Source organism: Nicotiana tabacum, chromosome 18 (assembly GCF_000715075.1).
Source record: "Nicotiana tabacum cultivar K326 chromosome 18, ASM71507v2, whole genome shotgun sequence".
In the NCBI taxonomy this organism is placed as follows: Eukaryota; Viridiplantae; Streptophyta; class Magnoliopsida; order Solanales; family Solanaceae; genus Nicotiana; species Nicotiana tabacum.
This window is the reverse complement of record NC_134097.1, coordinates 7,838,865-7,862,850: the sequence shown is the minus strand read 5'-3', so window position 1 is coordinate 7,862,850 and position 23,986 is coordinate 7,838,865. Positions and strand designations below refer to the sequence as shown.

Sequence of the window (23,986 nt, the reverse complement as noted above, 5' to 3'; positions counted from 1 at the left end):
ATTATTCACCCCCTTCTCCAGATCCCCGAGGAAGGAGGAATGTCACCCTCTCAGTTTGGAAGGGGTGCCATCTGCTCTCCAGGCCGGTGGAGATAACCAACTATCTGAAGCCACTAGCTTCAGAGAAAGATAAGAAGAAGAAACACTCTCTTTTTGGGGAGTACATGTTGGACAATGCCATGCACAATGCGGTAGCTGTACCGAACTTGCTCTCTTACTGCTTGTTTTTTATTTATCTATTATAATAGGTTTTCTGACTTTGATATATGTTTTGTAGTCCAACTTCCTTGCGTCCAAGGGCCTTCAGAGACTGATTCGCGATAAAGAAGGGCTTATGTCCGAGCGAGATCAGCTGTTGGATGAAAAGAATCAATTTGATGCGTGCCTCTCGGTGCTAGAGTCAAAGGCTGCTGAAGCGATCGAGCTTGAGGACCAATTACAGCTAAGTGAGCAAGAAGTGATGGCCCTTAGCCAAGAAGCCACCCAATTAAACATATGATATCAAGAGGCTAAGGCTAAGTGGTATGAGGTGCAAGATGTTGTGCTTGCTATCGCCGAGCGTGAGTCTACCTCCGTTGAAAGAGTGAATAATTTGGAGGCAGTCTTGAGCTCGAAAATTGAAGAGGCTGCTACCGCCGAGGAGAAGCGAGCCTGAATGGCAGAGAGATTTAAGAAGATCATGGAGAAAGAGCGGGTTCACATATCAATAATCTGTTATCTTGATCTTAGCCTTGGCGGCACAAGATCCGAGTGGGATGGTCTCCAGGACGAGATTGACAAGTTTAAATCAAAACTCCAGTCCCAAGAATATTCCCTTATATTTGAAACGACGTACGCCATGTATCATATGAGGAGAAAAACCTTGGAGGAGGCCAAAATGGGCATCGTCGATATTGATGATGAAATCACCAAGGCCCGAGTGCTGGAGTTAACTACTCGAGAGCGTCTCCTGGCTAATCCTAATGCAACTGGCTCTTCGAGTATCAATTCTGAATATTGGGGAACTGAGGAGGAATTTGAAGAGAATGCTACTGAAGACCCAGATCCGGCACCGGTGGCAAATCCGCCTACTTTTCCAGGGGAAGGCGTAGATGCCTCTCTCCCCCAAGTTCCGGTGGCGATAATGTATAGATTTCCTTTTTTTAGTTTGTTGTTTTCCCTTTGTACTTTTGTACTTATGTCGTTTGGCATGTTGATAAAAAAAAGAAGACTTTTTGTTTGAGTATTGCGCAAAGTTTATTCTTTTTGCGTTGAATTAGATAAGGCTCTAGGTGTATTTTCTTCTGATAGATTTTGGGTTCCGGGCATAAACTCTTTCGGAACCAACCCTTTACAATGAGGGTTTCATAAGAGAGTGCCCTCTTATGTTTACGGTGCTCTTGAAGAGGACGTCTCATGTTCATTCCGGCACAATCATTTGAAGTTTTTTGTTAACTTTCAAATGATAAAATCAATTTATCGTTTGGACAAGAAACAAGAAAAAAATAAAAGGACTTTATTTTATTCCTTCTAAAAAAAATAAATTTCCAATACAAGTGGCTAACTTATACAACTTGTTTCTACGGGGTTGGCCGTACAGTCCCCGATCCCGATGAGACATTATTGTTCTCGGGTCTCGTAGTCCCGATTTTTGTAGTAATCACGTTGCCGTATTCTCATACTAATCCCCCCTAGTGTTCGAACGCGAAGTATGCGAATTGGAACATTGGAAGTCTTACTCCGCTGGGTAAATCACTTTTGAATGATTGAATAGCCTTTGTTTCTATGGCAAGCTTTACTTCTCATTAGGAATTTGCCATCGAGCCAAAGACTATTTAACTATCCCGTAGTGGTCTATTGTTTTAATGTGAAGGTCTTAACTTTGCTGATGACGTTTCCTTTGTAGTATGCTTGATTGTGTCCAAATGCACACCTCAAAAGAAGTATGAAACGGTCGTTTGCAATAATAGAAATCCAACTAAGAGTCAGGGTCGAATCCACAGGGAGCTAAGATAGGAGTTAGGGGTATATATCTCAATGTGTGTGATTGAATTATCTAGATCGCACTTCCACACAAAGATTTGTTTTCTATTTCTAATTTTATTCTAAAGATTGCAAAATAAAGAGAGTAGACTAGAGATAATTATTTTTGAGGTTCTTCAAAATTGATAAAAAGCCTAGGGTTGTGACCATTACTTAGATGTTTGCCTGATGGGATAAAGACTTTAATGCTTGTTTTATTGATTGGGTATATTATAGCTATCAACTCTAAATTACCCACTCAATACCTCTCGGTCAGAGAGTGGTTTTGCCCAATTTGACTTTCTCAAGACCAAATGAGTATAACACAAAACAGTTAATAAAAGCTCAAGTCAAGTTATTACTATCTCTAGGTTGAACCCTTTAATTTGATTAATCAATCTCTTGATTGACCCAATTCCTTTTTAGCTAAGTTATCCTAAACTAGGTCTCTCTTTATCAAGTAGAGACTAAGTCAAATAGGCATGAACTAATATTTGCAACCATTAATTCCAAAATTAAAGCATGAACTAATCTAAATAATAAATACCCAATCATAAACAAGTACTAAATTAGATACACATAATATTTTTACTAGGGTTGGGTCAAAACCTTAGTAAAAATCTAGCTACTCATACTTGGGTTTGGAGAAAATAGAGAAGAAAGACTAATTAAACTCATAATGAAAGCTTAAAATGATTAAATCTATTGTAAAATATACCAAAGCAAAGTAAACTTCCAAAAATGGCAAAGAAAAACGACTACAGTAATTGCAGAGGTTCAAACTTGACCTAATTTTGTGAAACTCGTCTATTTATACAAGGCTGAAAATCTCGAAAAATATATCCCTCGAGAGGTTCTGCGACCGCACAATTCTGAACTGCGGTCTCGAAGCAACTTTTCTATGGTCCATAGATTTAGAACTACGGCCGCAAGACAATCTTCTACGGTCTGCAATATTAGGATTGCTGCCGTAAGCCAATCTTTTGCGGCCGCACAACTCTTGTGCAGTCCGCAATTCACTGAGGCTCTGAATTTGGTCTTTTTGCACTCTCTGATATTGACTCCTAGACTAACTTTTGCGGCCGCACAATTCATGTACGGTCCGCAATTTGCACAAATGCCTGCTAATTGTTCCTTCTTTGTTTGCGGCCGCAGATGGAATTCTACGGTCCGTAATTTCTTCTACGGCTGCAGAATTCCTTCTGCGGACCGCACATTGTGTGTTTCTGTGCCTTTTATTGCCTTGTGCTTAGACTGCTCTTTTTTGAGTCAGATTTCATCTCGGGGGCCCAACTTCCAGCATTCTTGCAATTTTGCACAATTTTATTAATTTCAGGAACACAATTCAATACTTTTAGACTAGAACAAAAGGTTAAAGACGCTAATAAGTTGTCATAATTCCCACTTATCAATACTTTCCTTTGGTGCCTCGTTAAAAACCTTACTAGAAAAACCCTATTGGGACAAAATTTGGTCGAAGGGAAAATAGTGCAGCATATACTTTCAGTACAGGTATGATCCATCAGCAATAGTACATTTTGAGGTGAGTCACATTCCAGTTGCTAAGCAATTTGACTCCATCTTGATTCTCCAGCTCGTATGATCCTTTACCGGTGATAGTTAAAATCCGGTAGGGGCCTTCCCACGTTGGACCCAGCTTCCCGACGTTGATTTCTTGAGTGTTCTGAGTCACTTTCCTCAAAACCAAGTCTCCTACTTTAAAGTAGTAGAGATTGGCCCTACAGTTGTAGTATCTTTCCAACGTTTTCTTCTGAGCCACCATACTCCCGTGTGCCAAGTCCTTGCGTTCATCGAGCAGTTCTAGCTTTACCAACAATGCCTCATTGTTTGCTTCTTCATTTGTTCCGTAGAACTGTAAAGTTGGTTCTCCTACTTCCACCGGGATCAGAGCTTTGGCACCGTATACGAGAGAGAAAGGTGTTTCTCTCAAGCTTGATTTTACTATCGTCCGGTATGCCTATAGCAAGCCCGGTAACTCTTCGGGCCACTTGCCTTTGGCTGCTTGTAACCTCTTTTTGAGGTTTTGAAAAATCAACTTATTGGTTGATTCGACCTACCCATTAGCGCTCAGATGGTATGGTGAGGATGTAATCCTTTTGATTTTCAGGTCTTCAGGAAATTTTGTGACTTTGGAGCCTATGAATTTTGGTTGGTTATCACAAGCAATCTCCTTCGGTATTCCAAACCGGCAAATTATGTTTTCCCACAGGAAGTCGACCACTTTGCGCTCACCTATATTTTGATAAGGACCTGCTTCAACCCATTTAGTGAAGTAATCGGTTAAAATTAAAAGGAAACTTACCTTTCCGGGACTCGGCAACATCAGCACAACTATATCCATTCCCCATTTTATGAACGATCATGGGGATAGTACCGAATGCAAGGGTTCCACCTGTTGGTGTACCAATTATGCATGGCGCTGACATTTGTCACATTTCTAAATGAATGCCCTTGCGTGTTGTTCCATCCGGCGCCAATAGTATCCTGCCCTTACCAGCTTTAGCACCAATGAGTCCGCACAAGAATGGTTCGTGCAAATTCCTTCATGGACCTCTCTCATCACGTAGTCCGCTTCCGAGGCTCCTAAACATCGGGCCAACGGGCCTTGGAATGATCTCCTATATAACTGTCCACCCAAAAGGCTGTAGCAAGCCACTTTGGTGCGTAGTGCCCGGGACACTTTCGGGTCTTCGGACAGCTTGCCATGCTGAAGATAGTCGATGAACTCATTCCTCCAGTCCCAGACCATGTTGGTCATATTTAGTTCACAATAGCCGTCCACATCCAGTACCGAATGCATAAGTTGAATGACAGTACCAGAGTCAAATCCTTTCATCTCCGTGGATGACACTAAAATGGCCAATGCATCTGCTTCTATGTTCTCTTCTCTTGGTATGTGTGTGATCGACCACTACCTAAATCCTGCAAGCAAATTTTGAACTTTAATCACATATTGTTGCATGCGTTTTTCCTTTGTGTCGAAATTCCCATATACTTAGTTTACTACTAGCTGGGAATCACATTTGGTCTCTATGACCTCGGAGCCATGTCCTTAGGCCAGTTTGAATCCTGCAATCAAAGCCTCATACTCGACTTCATTGTTTGTTAATGGAATGGTTTTTATGGCCTGCCTCAGGGTTTCCCCGGAAGGCATGATTAGGACCACCCCGAGCCCAGATCCTTTCACATTGGAAGCTCCTTCCGTGAACAAGGTCCAAACTCCTGATGTCATTTCCAATACCATCACCGCTTCTTTAACAACCAAGGATAATAACTCAAGACTGAAATCTGCCACAAAGTCGGCTAAACCTTGTGATTTGATCGCAGTCCTAGGCTTGTGTTCAATATCAAATTCGCTAATTTCAACTGCCCATTTGGCCAACTAGCCTAATAACTCAGGCTTGTGAATCACATTCCGCAAAGGGAAGGTTGTCACTACGGTTATCGGGTGGCACTGAAAAATAATGTCTAAGCTTTCGGAAGGCAACTACGAGAGCTAAGGCTAACTTTTCGAGGTGCGGATAATGAGTCTCCGCTCCCGACAAAATTTTGCTAACATAATAGATGGAAAATTGCGTACCTCCATCCTCCCGTACTAGAACGACACTTATCGCTACCTCCGAGACTGCTAAGTATATTAACAGTTGTTCATCTTCCCCCGATTTTGATAATAGCAGGGGCTTAATAGATAATGTTTCAGGTCTTTCAAAGCATGCTGACATTCCGGAGTCCATTCGAAAGCGTTATTTTTCTTCAGGAGTGAGAAGAAGTGATGACATTTTTCCGAGGATCGAGAGATGAACCTGCTTAGAGCGGTTCGGTTAGCCTTTGGACTTCTTTTATGCTTGTTAGCTGGTCTGGGATGTTCTCGATGGCTTTGATCTTATTGGGATTTACCTCTATCCCCCTTTGTGAAACCAAGAAACCCAAGAACTTACCAGAGCCAACTCAAACGCGCATTTTTCCGGGTTGAGCTTCATGTTGTGTTTCCTCAAGATATCAAAGGTTTCCTGGAGGTGCTTTAAAAGGTCACGTGCATTCAAAGACTTGACCAACATGTCATCTATATATACTTATATCGTTTTACTTATTTGCTTCTCAAACATCTTGTTCACGAGCCTCTGATAAGTGGCTCTGGCATGTTTAAGCCCGAATGGCATCACATTATAACAATGTGTGCCAAAGTTCGTTTTGAATGAAGTTTTTTCCTGATCCTCCGAGTTTATCTTAATTTGGTTGTACCCCAAAAAAGCATCAAGGAAACTCATTAACTCGTGCTCGACCAGTGGGAACGGGTCATTAGAGCACCCCTTATTCAAGTCTTTATAATCTACACACATTCGAAAATTGTTATTCTTTTTCGGAACTACAACTACATTAGCTAACCACTCGGGATGCTTTACCTACCGGATTGAACTGATGTCAAGTAGTCGAGTTACCTCTTCCTTAACAAACATGTTTCTAACCTTGGCTATCGAGCATTTCTTTTGCCTCGCCGGAGGGATGCTTGGGTCTAGGATTGGCTTATTGACGACCACCTCTAGCGGGATACCTTTCATATCCTAGTGCGATCATGCAAAACAACCAACGTTAGCTTTAAGGAAATTAATAAATCCTGACCTGAGTTCGGGATTGAGTCTTGTTCCCAAGTGAAATTTTCTCTCCAAGAATTCCTCAAACAAATCCACTTATTCGAGTTCTTCTACCGTGGACTTAGTTAAGTCTGTCTCTTCCGGTAACTGAAAGTATCTCGGTACCTGGTGGGATTCCGACGACTCCTCGCCTTTATCATCTTCACTTGATGTGGGAGCATGCGTCAATTCCTGTAATTGCTATTTGCTAGGGTCATTCCCTTTACTGCTGGAAATTGACACTATGTTCATTTCCCTCGCTGGTGGTTAATATCCTCTTATTTGCTTGATTTCCTCTAGGGTCGAAAAATTTAACAGTTGGTGATATATTGATGGTACGACCTTCATTTTATGTAACTATAGTCTACCAAGAATTATGTTATAGCCCATGTCACCATCCACCACTTCAAATAAGGTGGTCTTTGTAACCGTTCAACGTTCGTGGGCAGCAGGATCTCTCCTCGGGTTGTCACACTTGCCAGGCTGAACCCGACGAGGAGCTTTATTGCCGGAATGATACTTTCATTAATTTAGCTTGTTCCAGCACTCTCTATTGAATGATGTTGGTTAAGCTTCCTCGGTCAACCAAAACACATTTAATCTTGAAATCTAGAACATTAAGAGAAATTACTAGGGTGTCGTTATGCGGCATAAAAAGTCCATCGCCGTCTTCCTTCGTGAAGGTGATGTCGTCTTCGGCAACTTCCTGGAGCCTCTTGCTATGGGTCACCGATACTCTTGTTTTCTTTGCTGTCAAGAAGGTTACACTGTTGATTTCATTCCCTCCGAAAATCTTTTTGATAGTCAGTCGAGGAGGGTCTTCCCCTATATTCGAGGGTTCTGCGTTGTCCTGGCTGCGGCCGTAATTGTTTTTGGCTCGGTTGCTTAAGAACTCCCTCAGATGGCCATTCTTCAAAAGCATTACCTAGCTCCTCACGCAGATGTCGGTAGTCCCAAGTTCTATGACTATGAGTCCCATGATATTCGCACCATAAGTTGGGATCCCCTTGGCTGGGATCGGATTTGATTGGCTTCGAGAATCATGCTTCCTTGATATTTCTCATTGCTCATACTAGCTCTACTATGCTGAAGTTGAAATTATAATCTGAAAGATTGGGATATGAGGAATCCCGGGTCCCCGGTACCTCTTTTTCTTGTAGCGATCTGTTGCTCCGGCCGCGATCAATTCTTCTATCGGGAGCAAACCTATCTGAGGACCGGAACCCTTCGCTGCGCCGCATTCCTCGGCTCTCTCGTAAGGTAAGAAACGGCCTTTAGAAGATCGTCGGTCTGCATCAAAATTATCCTTGAATTGTTCCCGAATCTTGTCTTGGTCCCGCCCCTTGGTTGATGTAGGGAACCCGAGCTGATCAGCTTCTATCCTTATCTTCGATTCATAACGGTTATGGACATCCGCCTATATGGTCGCTTGAAACTCGAGCAAGCTTTCCTTCAACTTTCGGGAGCGTCGGAGCTCCTTGGGTTCAAACACTTAGTGAATGCCTCAGCTGCCCATTCGTCTGGTACGGCCGGTAGCAGCATCCTCTCTTTTTGGAATCTAATAACGAACTCCTGCAGCAATTGGGACTCACCCTGTGCGATCCTGAATATGTCCGTTTTCTGGGCTTGGACCTTTCTGGCCCCGGCGTGGGCCTTTATGAATGAATCTGCGAGCATTTCAAAAGAATCTACTGAATGCTCGAGTAGGAGTGAATACCATGTCAAGGACCCCTTCGTGAGGGTTTCTCCGAACTTTTGCAACAGAACCAACTCAATCTCATTTTGAGCCAAGTCATTTTCTTTCACCGCCGTTGTATAAGTTGTGATGTACTCCTAAGGATTTAAAGTCCCATTGTACTTTGGTATGTCTGGCATCTTGAACTTTTTCGGAATCAATTCTGGTGCTACGCTCGGCTTAAACTGCAACTGGGTGTACTTCTTCGAATCTGGGCCTTTCAAAACTAGTGGTGCGCCCGGAATCTGGTCCATTCGGGCGTGAAACTCCTTCACGTTCTTATCCTTCTCGTTTTGTTCATCTCGCTCACGAATTTCATGAGCTCGATTTTGAAGGGATCATTACTGTTGTCGTTACCGAATCCGCTACCGGTTCTCCCTACTCCGTCAAAACCGACCTCGCCCCTCTTGTATTGTTATCAATTTTTTGAGCCATTTGATTTGTAGGAGCGCCGGGTGGAATTGGGCTCCTTTGTTTGCATTGTTGGAAGCACCTGATAATGCCTGCTTCAATTCCGTCACGAACTCGTCCTGCCTTGAGAGATGGCCCATGATGACCTTTTGTTGGTCTCTCAAGATCCTTACTGTTTCCGCAACATGTTCATCTTTTGCGTCATCAGAAGTTGGCTCCCGTACATGTCGCGGGTATTGTCCTCCATGGACCGGGGTCGCCTCATCCCCCTCGCTGCGGGTGTCGCTGATTGAATCCTCGTGTTAAGGTATATTTTCATGTCCCTCAACATTGTGTGTGGTGTTGCCATCTTTAGCTGCCATTTTTGATTTTTTGCTAAGAAACAAAGAATCAAAAAATTAGTAATAGACGCAAGGACCAACTCAATTATGCAGTTGTCTAAGCTCCACGGTGGGCACCAAACTGTTTACCCATAAAACGGTACAGTTAAATTTGTTACGTGATTTATAGACAAGCGAAATTATTTGATCCAAAATGATAAATAAATTATATTAAAAATAAGACTTAGCGTTAAAATCGAAGGGAATGGCAGGCCTGGCTCCGGGAGCGATACTTCCGAGGACAAAAATAAGAGCATTATAAAACAGAAAGTAAAGTTATATTATTTAACTTGAGAATAAAATGTAGCATAAGTTTTCTCAGATATTTCGTCTGCTCTACAATGGTTGTTGATTCTACTATTTATAGCTATACCTAGGAAATAAGATCCTAGGATCAAGCCTCTCTTAAATGACAATAAAAGGGGCCATTAATGAATATGTAACGCAGGCCATGAATGTCAAAATTCTCTGAAACAACTGCCTATTTAATAAGAGGGAATATTCTTCATTAAATACCATCTGGTGACAAACATTCATCCCACTCACATTGATTATGCTCCCTTCGGGGTCTATCCGATGCCAACTGTAGCTGTTGTTCCCGGTCTTAATTCTTACTAGATTTGTCTTTTGCTTGTCTCCGGTTTTACGTGTCATGTTGTCATTCGATCATCTAATGTAAGCCAATTTTACCCTATACAATGGTGTATGCAGAAATTACTCATGCTATATGGATAGTACGGAAAGTATCTTTTATAATGGCCAAAGGCGGATCCAGAATTTAAACTCTATTAATTTAATATTTAAAAATTTTATCATTGACTCTGTATTTTTAAAATTATGGGTTCATATATACTATTTATTGTAGTTTTAATAAATTTTTATGCATAAATTCATGCACCTCGTCAAAAATCATGGGTTCAGTTGAACCCGGTATTTAGGTACGCCCCTGATAATGGCAGAGGGTAAAATTAATTTTAGAAAGACATTCATATTGCCATAACTTGCATAAGTTGTAGATTACGCAAATTTCGCACTAATAATATGAGTATCTCATTTCATCCGATAAGTCATCAGTCATACCAACGTATAAACACTTTCAAAACATATTTAATTTGAAATGCAAATACGTAAAATGAGGGGTCGGATTGTTATCGGTATTATACATCAGAGTGCGTTATTAATTTGCTATAAGTCGTTCACTTTTAATAAGTATCAATTCAAACATAACGTAACATACTTGAAATGTCAGAGTAAAAGCTAAAAGAAAAAGCCATGCGTAATTTCACTTCGTCTCTTATTTATCGAAAATTCTACTAAGAAAATAAAATTAACTAAGAATTTTGTCGCTAAATCGCTCGTAGCTAACAGAATTTCGTGATAATATATTGTTAATCCATGAACAAGAAATTAGCAATAAATTTTGCTGTTTAGCCACAAAATTTATCCGTTGCTAATTCCTATTTTTTTGGTAGTACTATACCTTATTGGTGGCTCCTTATCATTTAAAGGAATCAAAAGATCAATTACTATGATACAAAAACTACAAATAAAACAAGGATGAAAACAGCTCAAACCATTTCTTTTGCGATGTTTCTCATGGTGATTTGAAGATACCAATAACGATGTTTCTTGAAATCAACTAATTCTAACTTTAAATTGATTAAACCCAACTTTTTTTATAATGATCTCCTTATATATATTTGTATTTATTCCAATTATCATACACTAACGTTTTGCTATTATAAAGAGAAGTTTGAATATGGCTGAATCTCATGTTTGCTTCTCTAGGTTTTTGGTGATATTTTTTAGCGTACTCCTCATTACGTCAAACGGTGAGTTTAGAAAAGATGGAAGCAATTGCTTTGTTCCCATAATTTGATCACAGCTTCACTCAAGGGATAACTTTAGGGGTCATTTGGTTCAAAATCGGGATATTCCGAGATTATATTCCTGAGATTATAATAAGAACTACAACCTCACAGAATCCTCTAGAGGCAATTTTTCTTTCCACAATCTCCACGTAAAGAATGATATCTTGAATTCGAGCAAGAAATATTGACACGTGTTTCTAAGGGCTTATGGACTAACTTTTGTTTGCCTGCAGGGTATTAATATTGATGGAACTATCACACCAAGTTTTTGGTATAAAAATAATACTATCAATTTTAGTTAATAATCCCAATCAAATACGGGATAAATTTAATATCAATATTTATACTGAATAACACACCCAATCTCTTGAACCAAACGACCCCTTATTGTTTATGTTAGTTCTGTAACATGCCCCCACAACATGCTGACCTGGCTCTTTCTTTTATATATGGACCAAACATATGAAAATTCTTTTTCTTAATGTGTTTCGACCAGAGTACTTAAGAATTTTGACTATCTCTATACTCTAATAATATATTGAATTGTGTGACAACCTCTTTTAAAATTCAAGCTATTCGAAAAGGAGTACAATTATTTATTTATGTAGGAATATTAACACAATATAGAAGGAAAATACATATATTTTGTATATTAATAAGAAATATCATATAATATACATATTTTATATATAATCAGTATATAACTTTTGTAAATTCAATTAATTGTTGTAATTATTTTTGGCCAAACTGAATGGGTTAAAAGCCCATTTATTTATGTCTACAAAGGTTAAAGTACTAGTAATAAATTTCATTCTGCTTTTTTCCTATTACGTTTTTCTTTTTTGGGTGGCAGATATTAGTGCTGTGGAGAATGGTATTTGCGAGGTATTTAGTTCAACATTTCATGGGCAATGCTATGTGTCAGCTCATTGTGAGAAAAATTGCAATAACGAAGGATATCCCTCAGGACAATGTGAGTGGAGATCAACTCGTTGGGGATTTGCTTGTTTGTGCCAATATCTCTGTTGAGTGAAATCATCAAATGTTTCACGCTATATAAGAAAATATAAAAGCTTATTGATTCTTTTTATAACACAGGTGAATAGTTGTTCCTGAATGTATAAAGATTTTAAAAAAAAAAAAGAGGAAGAAAAGCACAGGTGAATAATTGTTCGTGAGGGTCGTTTGGTAGGATCTACGTAGAAAAATTATTTATATATTAATTCCTTGTGATAGTGTTTTTCAACCTATGTATACATCATATTCAATACTATTCTTATACATAACAAGTCATGGCATTAGCAATACCATGATTTTTAATACATGGATAAGCATATATAAATACATAACTGCCGTTTCTAAACCTTTTCCAAATACTTTTGAAGGGTATTTTTATAAATGTTTTTGAAAAATTATGTAATGCACGTTATATTTACTATACCAAACCAAACAACCGATAAGAAATAATTCCAGCATAACTAATCCCAACATTACTAATTTCAGCATTATTAATACACCATATTCAGTAATATTCTTATACACCCTACCAAATGACACCCTATTCAGGAGTAATATTCTTATACTCCTGAGTGTCATGACTCAAAATTAGACTGGTCATGACTGACACATAACGAGGGTTTATTTGATAAATGAAACAACGTTCGAGTAGGGCCAGAGGCGGATCCAGAATTTAGTGATTACGGTGCCATTATCGTTAATGCAAACTAACCATTAGCAAAAGAGATTGAATTAGGATGTACATTTAGTCGGTTAGATCCGTTCTGAATTAATTCAGTTTGATGTACATAATTTTTGGTTCATGAATAAATATGTGATCACCAAACCGAATAGGTTTATCCAATTTAATCTAATTCTCTTGATTCAATGTGATTAAAAAGTAAAACTAAAAGTAAAAATTTAAAATTAGCAACTACACCCCTTCAATCTACATATATTTAGATTAATATTATCTCTATTGATCCTATCATCATTCTTTAAAAAAATTGCAAATCAAGAAAAAAAGATAACAGTAGTTGGATAAAACGAGAAAAAATTTAAATCATATTTAAGTAAAATGTTAAAGAACTAGAAAAGAAAAATGAAACAATTTAACAAATAATAAAAATGGGTTCAAAGAGGAGGGAACAAAAAGATAAAGAAATAAAGAAATGGACCACAAAGAAAAGATAGAAGGGGAACAACGATAAATTGGAATGCTAACGTAGGCAATGAGTATCGATCGTGGATCTTGCTTCTAGGAGATTGGCACACTAACCATGATACATCGAGTCCATTTGTGACTGTGGGTGCCACCCTTTACATATATAGTCTTTGTTTTGTAAAATATCATTATTTACACAAAATTTTACCCGAGCATCCGGGTGGCATGGCCCCCCAATCATATACATAGATCCGCCCCTGAGTAGGGCTATTCAAACCGAACCGTAATCGATAATCGAATCGCAAAATTGCCTTATTGGTATTGGGTTATCCGATTAATGGCCGGTGAACGGATTGAAATTTATAATTAACGGTTTATCGGTTTGGGGGCGGATTACTCAATTTCCTAATTGGATAAATCGTTAATCCGTTAAGAATTATTATATTCATATTTTTACTCCTATGTATATATTATCTCTTTCACTATTTGAAACCCTAATTTCTTTCTCTCAACGATAACACACCACCACTGCTCGTCTCTCTCTTGGAGCTATGGGGTACTTTTGCTTGCACAAACTTTGTGATTGTAATTGTGAACTTAAACTTTGCCAATCTTTTAATACAAACTTTAGCTTGCTTATTGTAAAAGAAGAAGAAACTATAAGGTTGCTTCTGATTGTGATTGTAAATTTTTAGTGCTAGTGATCGATAGAGTCTGGTGAGACTTACAAAGTTACCATATTTTCGTGAGTGGCAGTGCTGTAGCCTTCCCTGCTTATTTTGATACAATTATTTATGTTCAGACTTTAGAGTCTTACAATTGTTCAGACAATTGTTTATGTTCACTCTTCACCCTTTCCCTTTCATGAATTTTGAATATGTATTAAGTTTCCCCTTATCTCTATTGAGTTATAGTCTATGTACTTCATTTTCATTGCATTGTTCATTTGATTTAGTCGCTAAACCGTCCGATGATTGCTAATTCGATACCAATTCACCCGATGTCTTATTGACTGGCTAGCAGATTACTACATTTATAAGTCGATAACCGATAAGCCAAACTGTTAAGATAAATATCAGCCCGATAAGTAGCCATACGCTCGAGTTTAAATGAACATGGCTATATATCAACGTCACATGCATATAAGTCGAAAATTTCATGTGTATCCCAATAATAATAAAATAATATAAATATTTCACATCATTAAATAAACGAAATTTAACATCTGAATACAAAAGATTGAGTAGCTTAATCCATGTATATATTACTAAGATTCATTAATCTTATAATTTATTTCTCTATATAACCATAGATTCACCAGGGGAGTCCACCAAAATTTCTCTAAAACATGGTTCTTAGTTTTAGGGTGTAAGACCATTAACGTAATAAAACAAAGATCAAACATGATGATATGTAAGATTATTAATGTAATAAATTCGAGATCAAACATGATATTAGGATACAAATATAAATTCGATTTGCAAAGATAATAGCATACATGTTTGCAGCATACATACCGCAGATTGGTGAAGGAATATATCTTCCTCTATCACACTATGGTGGCGACAACAGAACACCTAATAATATGAAATAACTTTGATAATGTGTTTATATACGGGACAGAGAAAGGGTCAAGCTACAATTACTAAAAAACTTGATGGGTCCTTCAACTATTGGCTTTGTTGGGTTGAGCCAATACTCACCATCACATTAAACCCACCAATCTCAAAAAATGCATGACACATTAAAATTGGAATCACGTTTATGGGCTATGATCAAGCTCAAAACGTTCAAAATATAACTAACATATTCATTATGTAAGCTCTCTCTTTTTTCTTTTTCTTTTTCTTTTTACATTGGGAACATTGGGGTCTTCAAGAATGGTGAATTTACCAACAACTATACTCTATGATGGTTTAGGCTTAATTGAGTTTTATCTCACAACGAGTCACTCTATTTTTCCCATTGACGGGATTGTAATTACTATATGGACTATGGAGTGCTGAAATATTCTAAAATTGGATGTATAGCAGGCAATCCTGAGGAATAAGATAAATGTCAAATTTGCAGAGTGATCAAAATGACAAAGAAATCATTTCTTATTGTAGAAAAGAAGTGTACAATTACTTGAACTTATACATTTAAACATATATGAATGGCGGAAATGTTCGGGACCCACCCTAAACTTGGCAATTTTTGTTTAGTTCCCCATGTATAGGGTAAAATCTGTTCATATTAAATACTCACATAATAGAGTGACACGTGGAACCGGACACAGATGAAAAACAAGACAGGTGGAAATCAAGACCGGGGACAGCAATCTCGATTGGCACCGGAAAGCCCTGAAGGGAATGTTGATCATAAAGACAAATGAATGTTTGTCGCCCGATAGCATGCAATGAAGAATATTCTGCAGTATTAAATACATAGTCAGTTATAGAGAATATGGTATTCATGGCCTGCCGTTACACATTCTTCAATGGCCCCAATAATTATCATTTAAGAGGGGCTTGATCCTAGGACCTTGTTCCCTAGGTGAAACTATAAATAGTGAGTTCAATAACCATTAGAAGGACACAAATTTTCGGACAAACGAATGATATATACTATTCAAAAGCTGAATAACATTTCACTTCTTGCTTATTAATATTGCTATTACTGTCTTCAGAAGCCCTGCTTCCGGAATCAAGCTATTTACTGTCTTATCTCGATTTTAATGCTAAGTCTTATATTTTATTTAATTTATAAACCAAATTACAAATTTAACTGTATCGTTTTACGGGTAAAAGATTCGGACGCCCACCGTGGGGCTTAGACAATTGCGTAATTGAGTTGATCCTTGTATCTATTACTAACCTGTTTAAATTCTTTGTTTCTTAGTGAAAAATCATAAAAAATGGCAGATAATGATGTCAACATCATGCACAATGTTGAGGCCCAAGGAAATCATCCTAAACACGAAGATTCGATCAGCGATACCCACAGTGAGGGCGATGAGGCCACGCTGGTCCATGGCGGGCAATATCCACGACATGGCCGGGAGACAACTCCTGATGATGCTGAAGACGAGCACGTCGCGAAAACAGTCAGAATCCTGAGGGAACAACATAAGGCTATTATGGGCCATCTCTCGCGTCATGATCAGGTCATGACAGAGTTGAGGCATGCGTTGTCAGGTGCTTCCAACAACGCAAATGGATGAGGTCCAGTTCCTCCCGGTGATCCCGCTAACCAAACAACCCAATGAATTGATAACAACACCCCGAGGGGTGAGGTGGATTCGATAGGGCCGGGGGGAACGACAGCTGATTCGGTAACAGCAATGAGAATGATCCCTTTAAAACCAAACTCACACGATTTATGAGGAAAATAAATGCCCGAATGGACCAAATCCCAGGTGCACTGCTAGTATTAAAAGGACCGGATTCAAAGAAATATGCCCAGTTGCTGTTTAAACCAAGCGCGGCACCGGAGTTGATTCGGAAGCGGTTCAAAATGCCTGACGTGCAAAAATTTAATTGGGCTTCGGACCCTCAAGAGCACATCACCACTTATACAATGGCGGTGAAGGGAAATGACTTAGTTCCGCACGAGATTGAGTCAGTCTTATTGAAGAAGTTCGGGGAGACCCTCACGAAATGGGCCCTGACATGGTAATCACTTTTACTCGAGAACTCAATAGATTCCTTCGAGATGCACACGAATTCTTTTATCAAGGCCAATGGCGGGGCCATGAAGGTACATGTCCGAAAGGCCGACATATTCAGAATTGCGCAAGGAGAGTTTGAATTGCTACAGGAGTTTGTGACCAGATTTTAGAAGGAAAAGATGTTGCTACCAGCCGTGCTGGACGAATGGGCAGCTGAGGCATTTAGGGCTGAATTTGAGGAGTTCTGACGCTTCCTAAAAATTAAAAGAAAGTCTGCTCAAGTTCTAGACAATAACATGGGCAGATGTTCACAAACGCTACGAGTCGAAGATAAGAATTGAGAATGAACAACTGGGTTTTCCAGCTTTAACTAAAGAACGGGACTGAGACAAAAATAGGGAAAAGTTAAAGGATGATTTCGACGCAGACCGACGGTCTTCCAGTGTCACGACCCAAAATTTCCACCTTCGGAACGTGATGGCGCCTAACATTTCACTTGCTAGGCAAGCCAACGTTAGAATAATATTATCCATTTTTAAAACAATTTTAAATTTATTAACAACAAGGAAGCAAATGCGGAAGTAATTTTGAAATAATCCATAATAACAACGGTGTCTAAATACCATCCCAGAATTGGTGTCACAAGTGCACGAGCTTCTAGAATAAATACAAATAAAGGTCTGAATAAAATAAAGCTGTCTGGAAATAAACACACAGCTAAAGTACAATAGACGGGGACTTCAGAACTGCGAATGCCATGCAGTTATACCTCAAGTCTCCTCTGATAGCTGAAATTCGAGCAAGTCTATGGTACGCCACTGGGACCAACTCCAAAATCTGCACAAGAAGTGCAGAGGGTAGTATCAGTACAACCGACCCCATGTACTGGTAAGTGCTGAGCCTAACCTCGACGAAGTAGTGACGATGCTAAGGCGGGTCACTTACATTACCTGTACGCAATATTAGATACAACAACAATAATAGAAATAATAAAGTAACTCATTTATAATAATTGAAGCCAACTCAACAGTCATAACCAATTATCATTTCCATCAATTCAGTTGCAGTTTTCAACCCGCTCTCACAATATATTCACATTCAATTCTGTTGCAGCGTGCAACCCGCTCTCACAATATATTCACATTCAATTAAGTCTATTACGGCGTGCAACCCGATCCTCCTATGTTGACTTTTAATAAGTCTGTTGCGGCGTGCAACCCGATCCTCCAATATTAACTTTTAATAAGTCTGTTGCGGCGTGCAACCCGATCTTCCAATATTATCTTTTAATAAGTCTGTTGCGGCGTGCAACCCGATCCTCCAATATTGACTTTTAATAAGTCTGTTGCGGCGTGCAACCCGATCCTCCAATATGGACTTTTAATAAGTCTGTTACGGCGTGCAACCCACTCCTCCAATATTTTCATTTACCAATTTTTATAGAAAATTTTTTTCCAATAAATGTAACAATTAATATAAAATTACGAGACAACAAGCATACAATAATTATGGTTTAATTATGAAGCAAACAATGACAAATAACAAATTATTATGGGAATCAAGGAGCAAATAGGCAGTTTAATATTTATTATGCTAAATGTCAAATAACAATTAAGGCACATAATTCAAATAGCATGTAACAATTAATGCAGGAATTCAAAAATTTATATTTGCAAAGAATAAGAGAGAAATAATTATTATAATAATTAATTTATGATTAAAAATAATTTAAGATTTTTCAAGTAAGCAGGCAAACAATTAATTTAACGATGTATAGACACTCGTCACCTCGCCTATACATCGTTTACATGCAATTCACATAACAAACAATTTAAGGGTTCTATTCCCTCAAGTCAAGGTTAACCCCGACACTTACCTCGCTTTGCAATTTCCAATCAATTATTCAACAACAGCTTTTCCTTTTAAAGTTGCCTCCGAAAGCTTCAAATCTATTCAAAAATAATTTAATATATTCAATATTAATCATAGGAATTAATTCCATATGAATTTACAAATTATTTGGATAAAAATTCGAAATTCATTAAAATATTCGGCAGTGGAACCCACGTCTCAAATCCCGAAAAAACTCATGAAATCCGAACACCCGTTCCGATACGAGTTCAACCATACCAAATTTGTCCAATTCCGATATCAAATGGACCTTCAAATCTTAATTTTTTATTTTTGGAAAGTTTTACAAAAATTCCAATTTCTTCCATCTAAATCCAAAATAAATAATGAATATCGACATGGATTTGTGAAATACAATCACTATATGATAAAGAACACTTACCCAATCCGAAATCATGAAAAACTCCTTTGAAATCTCCCCTTAGCCGAGTTATAATTGAGGGTTTGTGCAAAATGGGAAAAATCTCGTTTTTGGTTCTGTTTTAAGTCACAGGGGTCAGGCCTTCTTCGCGTTCGCGAAGGGCCTGTCGCGTTCGCGATGAGTAGCAGCTCGTGGCTTTCGTGTTCACGAAGGTTTCCCCCTAGCCTACGCGTTCGCGAGGCATAGCTCGCGTTCGCGCGGAAGGAATGTTCGACCCTCCCCCAGGTGTGCCTAACACTACGCGTTCGCGAGGAGGTGGTCGCGTTCACGAAGGGTAATGCCCCCATCGCTTCGCGTTCGCGAAGAAGAAAAATCCAGCTGCCCAGTTTACTCTTCGCGTTCGCGAGAGTGCCTTCGCGAACGCGAAGAAGAACATGCCAGAACACCTGCTGCAGCAAAATACCAGATTTTCAAAGTCCAAAATCATCCTGTAGCCTATCCGAAACTCACCCGAGCCCTCGGGGCTCCAAACCAAACATGCACACAGGTTTTAAAACATCATGCGAACTTGCTCGCGTGATCGAATCGCCAAAATAATACCTAGAACTACGAATCGGACACCAAATCAAAGAAAGTTTTCAAGAAAACTTTACAGCTTATATGTTTACAACCGGACGTCCGAATCATGGCAAATCAACTCCGATTCTTACCAAATTTGGCAGACAAGTCATAAATATTATAGAGAACCTATACCGGGCTCCGGAACCAAAATAGGGACCCGAGGTCAATAAATCCAACACCAGAAATTTCTTAGAAATTATTAAGCTTTCAAGCTTTTAATTTTTCATCAAAATTCCATATCTCGAGTTAGGGACCTCGGAATTCGATTCCGGAAATACGGCCAAGTCCCAAATCACGATACGGAACACTGATCCAGATCCGTTTGCTTAAAAGGTTGACCAAAGTCAACTTAGTTAAGTTTTAAAGCTCTATTTCCCATTTTAATCCATTTTTCACATAAACACTTTTCGAAAAATTGTACGGACTGCGCACGCAAGTCGAGGAATGATAAATGGTACTTTTCAAGGTCTCTGAACACAGAATTACTTATTAAATTTAAAGATGACATTTTAGGTCATCACATTCTCCACCTGTAAAACAAATGTTCGTCCTCGAACAGAGTTAGAAAAAGTATTTGAGCTGGAGAAAAGGTGTGGATATTTACTCCGCATGTCCGACTCGGACTCCCAGGTAGAAGCCTCTACCGGCTGACCTCTCCATTGCACCTGAACTGAAGGATAACTCTTTGACCTCAACTGTCAGACCTGCCGGGCTAGAATAGCCACCGGCTCCTCCTCGTAAGTCAAAATTTTGTCCAATTGGACTGAGTTGAAATCTAACACATGGGACAGATCAGCATGATATTTTCGGAGCATAGACACATGGAACTCCGGATGAACCGCTGATAAACTAGGTGGTAATGCAAGCCTGTAGGCTACTTCACCCACCCTTTCAAGAATTTCAAAGGGTCCAATATACCTAGGGCTCAACTTGCCCTTCTTTCCGAACCTCATTACACCTTTCATAGGAGAAACACAGAGCAATATTCGTTCTCCAACCATGAATGCAATATCACGAACTTTACGGTCGGTATAACTCTTTTGCCTAGACTGAGCTGTGCGAAGTCGATCCTGAATAATCTTGACCTTATCCAAGGCATCCTGTACCAAATCGGTACCCAACAACCGAGCCTCTCCCGGTTCAAACCAACTAACTGGCGATCGGCATCGCCTTCCGTATAATGCCTCATATGGATCCATCTGAATGCTCGACTGGTAGCTATTATATAAGCAAACTCCGCAAGTGGTAAGAAATGATCCCCAAGAACCTCCAAAGTCTATAACATAAGCGCGAAGCATATCTTCCAATATCTGAATAGTGCGCTCTGACTGTCCGTCTGTCTGTGGATGAAATGTTGTACTCAACTCCACCCGCGTGTCTAACTCACGCTGTACAGCCCTCCAAAAATGTGAGGTAAACTGCGTACTTCGATCTAAAATAATAGACACGGGCATACCGTGAAGGCGGACAATCTCACGAATGTAAATTTTAGCTAACCTCTCTGAAGAATAGGTAACTGCCACTGGAATAAAATGGGCTGACTTGGTCAACCTGTCCACAATGACCCAAACTGCGACAAATTTTCTCTGAGTTCGTGGGAGCCCAACAACAAAATCCATTGTAATACGATCCCACTTCCACTCAGGAATTTCTAACTTCTGAAACAAACCACCAGGTCTCTGATGCTCGTACTTAACTTGCTGACAATTCAGACACCGAGCTACGTGTGCAACTATATCCTTTTTCATTCTCCTCCACCAATAATGTTGCCACAAATCTTGATACATTTTTGCGGTACCTGGATGAATAGAATACCTGGAACTGTGTGCCTCTTCAAGAATTAATTCACGAAGCCCATCCACATTAGGCACAAAAATACGGCCCTGCATTCGCAGAACACCATCTTCCCCTACCGCAACCTCTTTGGCATCACCGTGCCACACCGTGTCCTTAAGGACAAGTAAATGAGGATCATCATACTACCTCTCTCTGATGCGCTCATATAAAGAAGACCAAGCGACTGTGTAAGCTAGAACCCGTCTGGGTTCTGAAATATCTAACCTCACGAGCTGATTAGCCAAAGTCTGAACATCTGCAGCTAATGGTCTCTCACCAACCGGAATATATGCAAGACTACTCATACTCACAGCCTTTCTACTCAAAGAATCGGCCACCACATTGGCCTTTCCGGGGAGATACAAAATGGTGATATCATAGTCTTTCACCAACTCCAACTATCTTTCCCTACCTCAAATTAAGATCTTTTTGTTTGAACAGATATTGAAGGCTACGATGATTAGTAAATACCTCACACGAGACACCGTAGAGGTAATGCCTCCAAATATTCAGCGCATGAACAATGGCTGCCAATTCTAAGTCATGAACATGATAATTCTTCTCGTGAACTTTCAACTGCCGTGACGCATATGCAATTACCTTGCCATCTTGAATTAATACTGCACCAAGCCCAATATGAGATGCGTCACAATATACCCTATACGATCCTGAACCTGTAGGTAATACCAATACTAGCCCCGTAGTCAGAGCGGTCTTGAGCTTCTGAAAGCTCAACTCACACTCGTCTGACCATCTGAATAGAACACCCTTCTGGGTTAGTCTGGTCAAGGTGCTTGCTATAGATGAAAATCCTTCCACGAACCGACGATAATAACCTGCCAAACCTAGGAAACTCCAGATCTCTGTAACCGAAGTAGGTCTAGGCCAATTCTGAATAGCCTCAATCTTCTTAGGATCCACCTTTATGCCTTCTGCCGATATAACATGTCCCAAAAAGGCAAATGAGTCTAACTAAAACTCGCATTTTGAAAATTTGGCATATAACTGATTATTCTTCAAGGTGTGAAGCACACGTCGAAGATGCTGCTCATGCTTCTCCCGACTGCTGGAGTAAATCAAGATATCATCAATGAATACAACCACAAAAGCATCCAAATAAGGCTTGAACACCCGATTCATCAAATCCATAAATGCTGCTGGAGCATTTGTCAACCCAAATGACATCACTAGGAACTCGTAATGCCCATACCGAGTCCGAAAAGCTGTCTTAGGGACATCAGACGCCCTAATCTTCAACTGATGGTAACCAGATCTCAAATCAATCTTCGAAAATACCTTGGCACCCTGAAGCTGATCAAATAAATCATCAATTCTTGGCAGCGGAGATTTATTTTTGATATTGGCCTTGTTCAACTATCGATAATCTATACACATCCGCATCGAGCCATCTTTCTTCTTTACAAATAATACTGGTGCACCTCAGGGCGAGACATTGGGTCTAATGAATCCCTAATTAAGCAAGGCTTGTAACTGCTTTTTCAATTCTTTCAACTCTGGCGGGGCCATACGGTATGGTGGAATAGAAATGGGTTGAGTGCCCGGAGCCAAATCAATACAGAAGTCAATATCTCTGTTGGGTGGCATCCCTGGCAGATCTGCAGGAAATACTTCTGAAAATTAACGAACAATTGGTACTGAGTCCATAGAAGGGACATCTGCACTAGGATCGCGAATATAAGCCAAATAGGCTAGACACCCTTTCTCTACCATACGCCGAGCTTTCATATAAGAAATAACCCTGCTGGCAGAATGGCCAGGAGTTCCTTTCCACTCTAATCGAGGTAACCCCGGCATAGCTAGGGTCACTGTCTTGGCATGACAGTCCAATATAGCATGATAAGGAGACAGCCAATCCATACCCAAGATGACATCAAAATCTACCATATCAAGAAGTAGAAGATCCACACTAGTTTCAAGATTACCAATAGTAACCACACACGAATGGTAGACATGATTTACTACCACAGAGTCTCCCACCAGTGTAGATACACACACAGAAGCACTCAGAGAATCACAAGGCACAACCAAATATGAAGCAAAATAGGAGGACACATAGGAATAAGTAGATCCTGGATCAAATAGAACTGAAGCATCTCTATGGCAAATTGGAATAATACCTGTGATCACAACATCAGATGACTCGGCCTCAGGCCTAGCTGGAAAAGCATAAAATCGGGGCTGGGCCCCATCACTCTGAACTGTATCTCTGGGACGGCCTCTAACTGGTTGGCCTCCACCTCTAACGTTCTGACCTCCACCTCTAATGGCCTGACCTCTACCTCTAACTGCCTGACCCCAACCTCTAGCTGGCTGAGCAGGCGGTGAAGCAACCGGTGTCGGTATGATGGCACGAGAATCTTGCCGAGATCTGTTACT

General features: G+C 39.7%; 1 protein-coding gene and 1 long non-coding RNA gene across 2 annotated transcripts; one reads left to right on the top strand and one right to left on the bottom strand.

Moving 5' to 3' along the window:
- Positions 1 to 3,523: 3,523 nt before the first annotated feature.
- LOC142172406 (uncharacterized) lies at positions 3,524 to 4,448 on the bottom strand. Its single transcript, XM_075236012.1, has 2 exons — positions 4,325 to 4,448; positions 3,524 to 3,912 (listed from the first exon to the last, which is right to left on the bottom strand). Exons 1-2 carry the CDS (start codon positions 4,446 to 4,448, stop codon positions 3,524 to 3,526), a joined length of 513 nt encoding a protein of 170 aa, XP_075092113.1.
- Positions 4,449 to 10,874: 6,426 nt separating this feature from the next.
- LOC142173031 (uncharacterized) lies at positions 10,875 to 12,304 on the top strand. The gene is made up of 2 exons (XR_012702462.1): positions 10,875 to 11,011; positions 11,904 to 12,304. It is a non-coding gene; the product is annotated as an uncharacterized LOC142173031 (long non-coding RNA).
- Positions 12,305 to 23,986: the final 11,682 nt, after the last annotated feature.

Excerpts from the sequence above, each read along its gene's own strand:
- LOC142172406 (XM_075236012.1), bottom strand. The coding sequence starts at position 4,448 with ATGTCAGCGCCATGCATAATTGGTACACCAACAGGTGGAACCCTTGCA. Across the intron at positions 3,913-4,324 it reads TGTTGCCGAGTCCCGGAAAG|CTCTGATCCCGGTGGAAGTA; the intron begins GTAAGTTTCCTT and ends ACGGTGCCAAAG.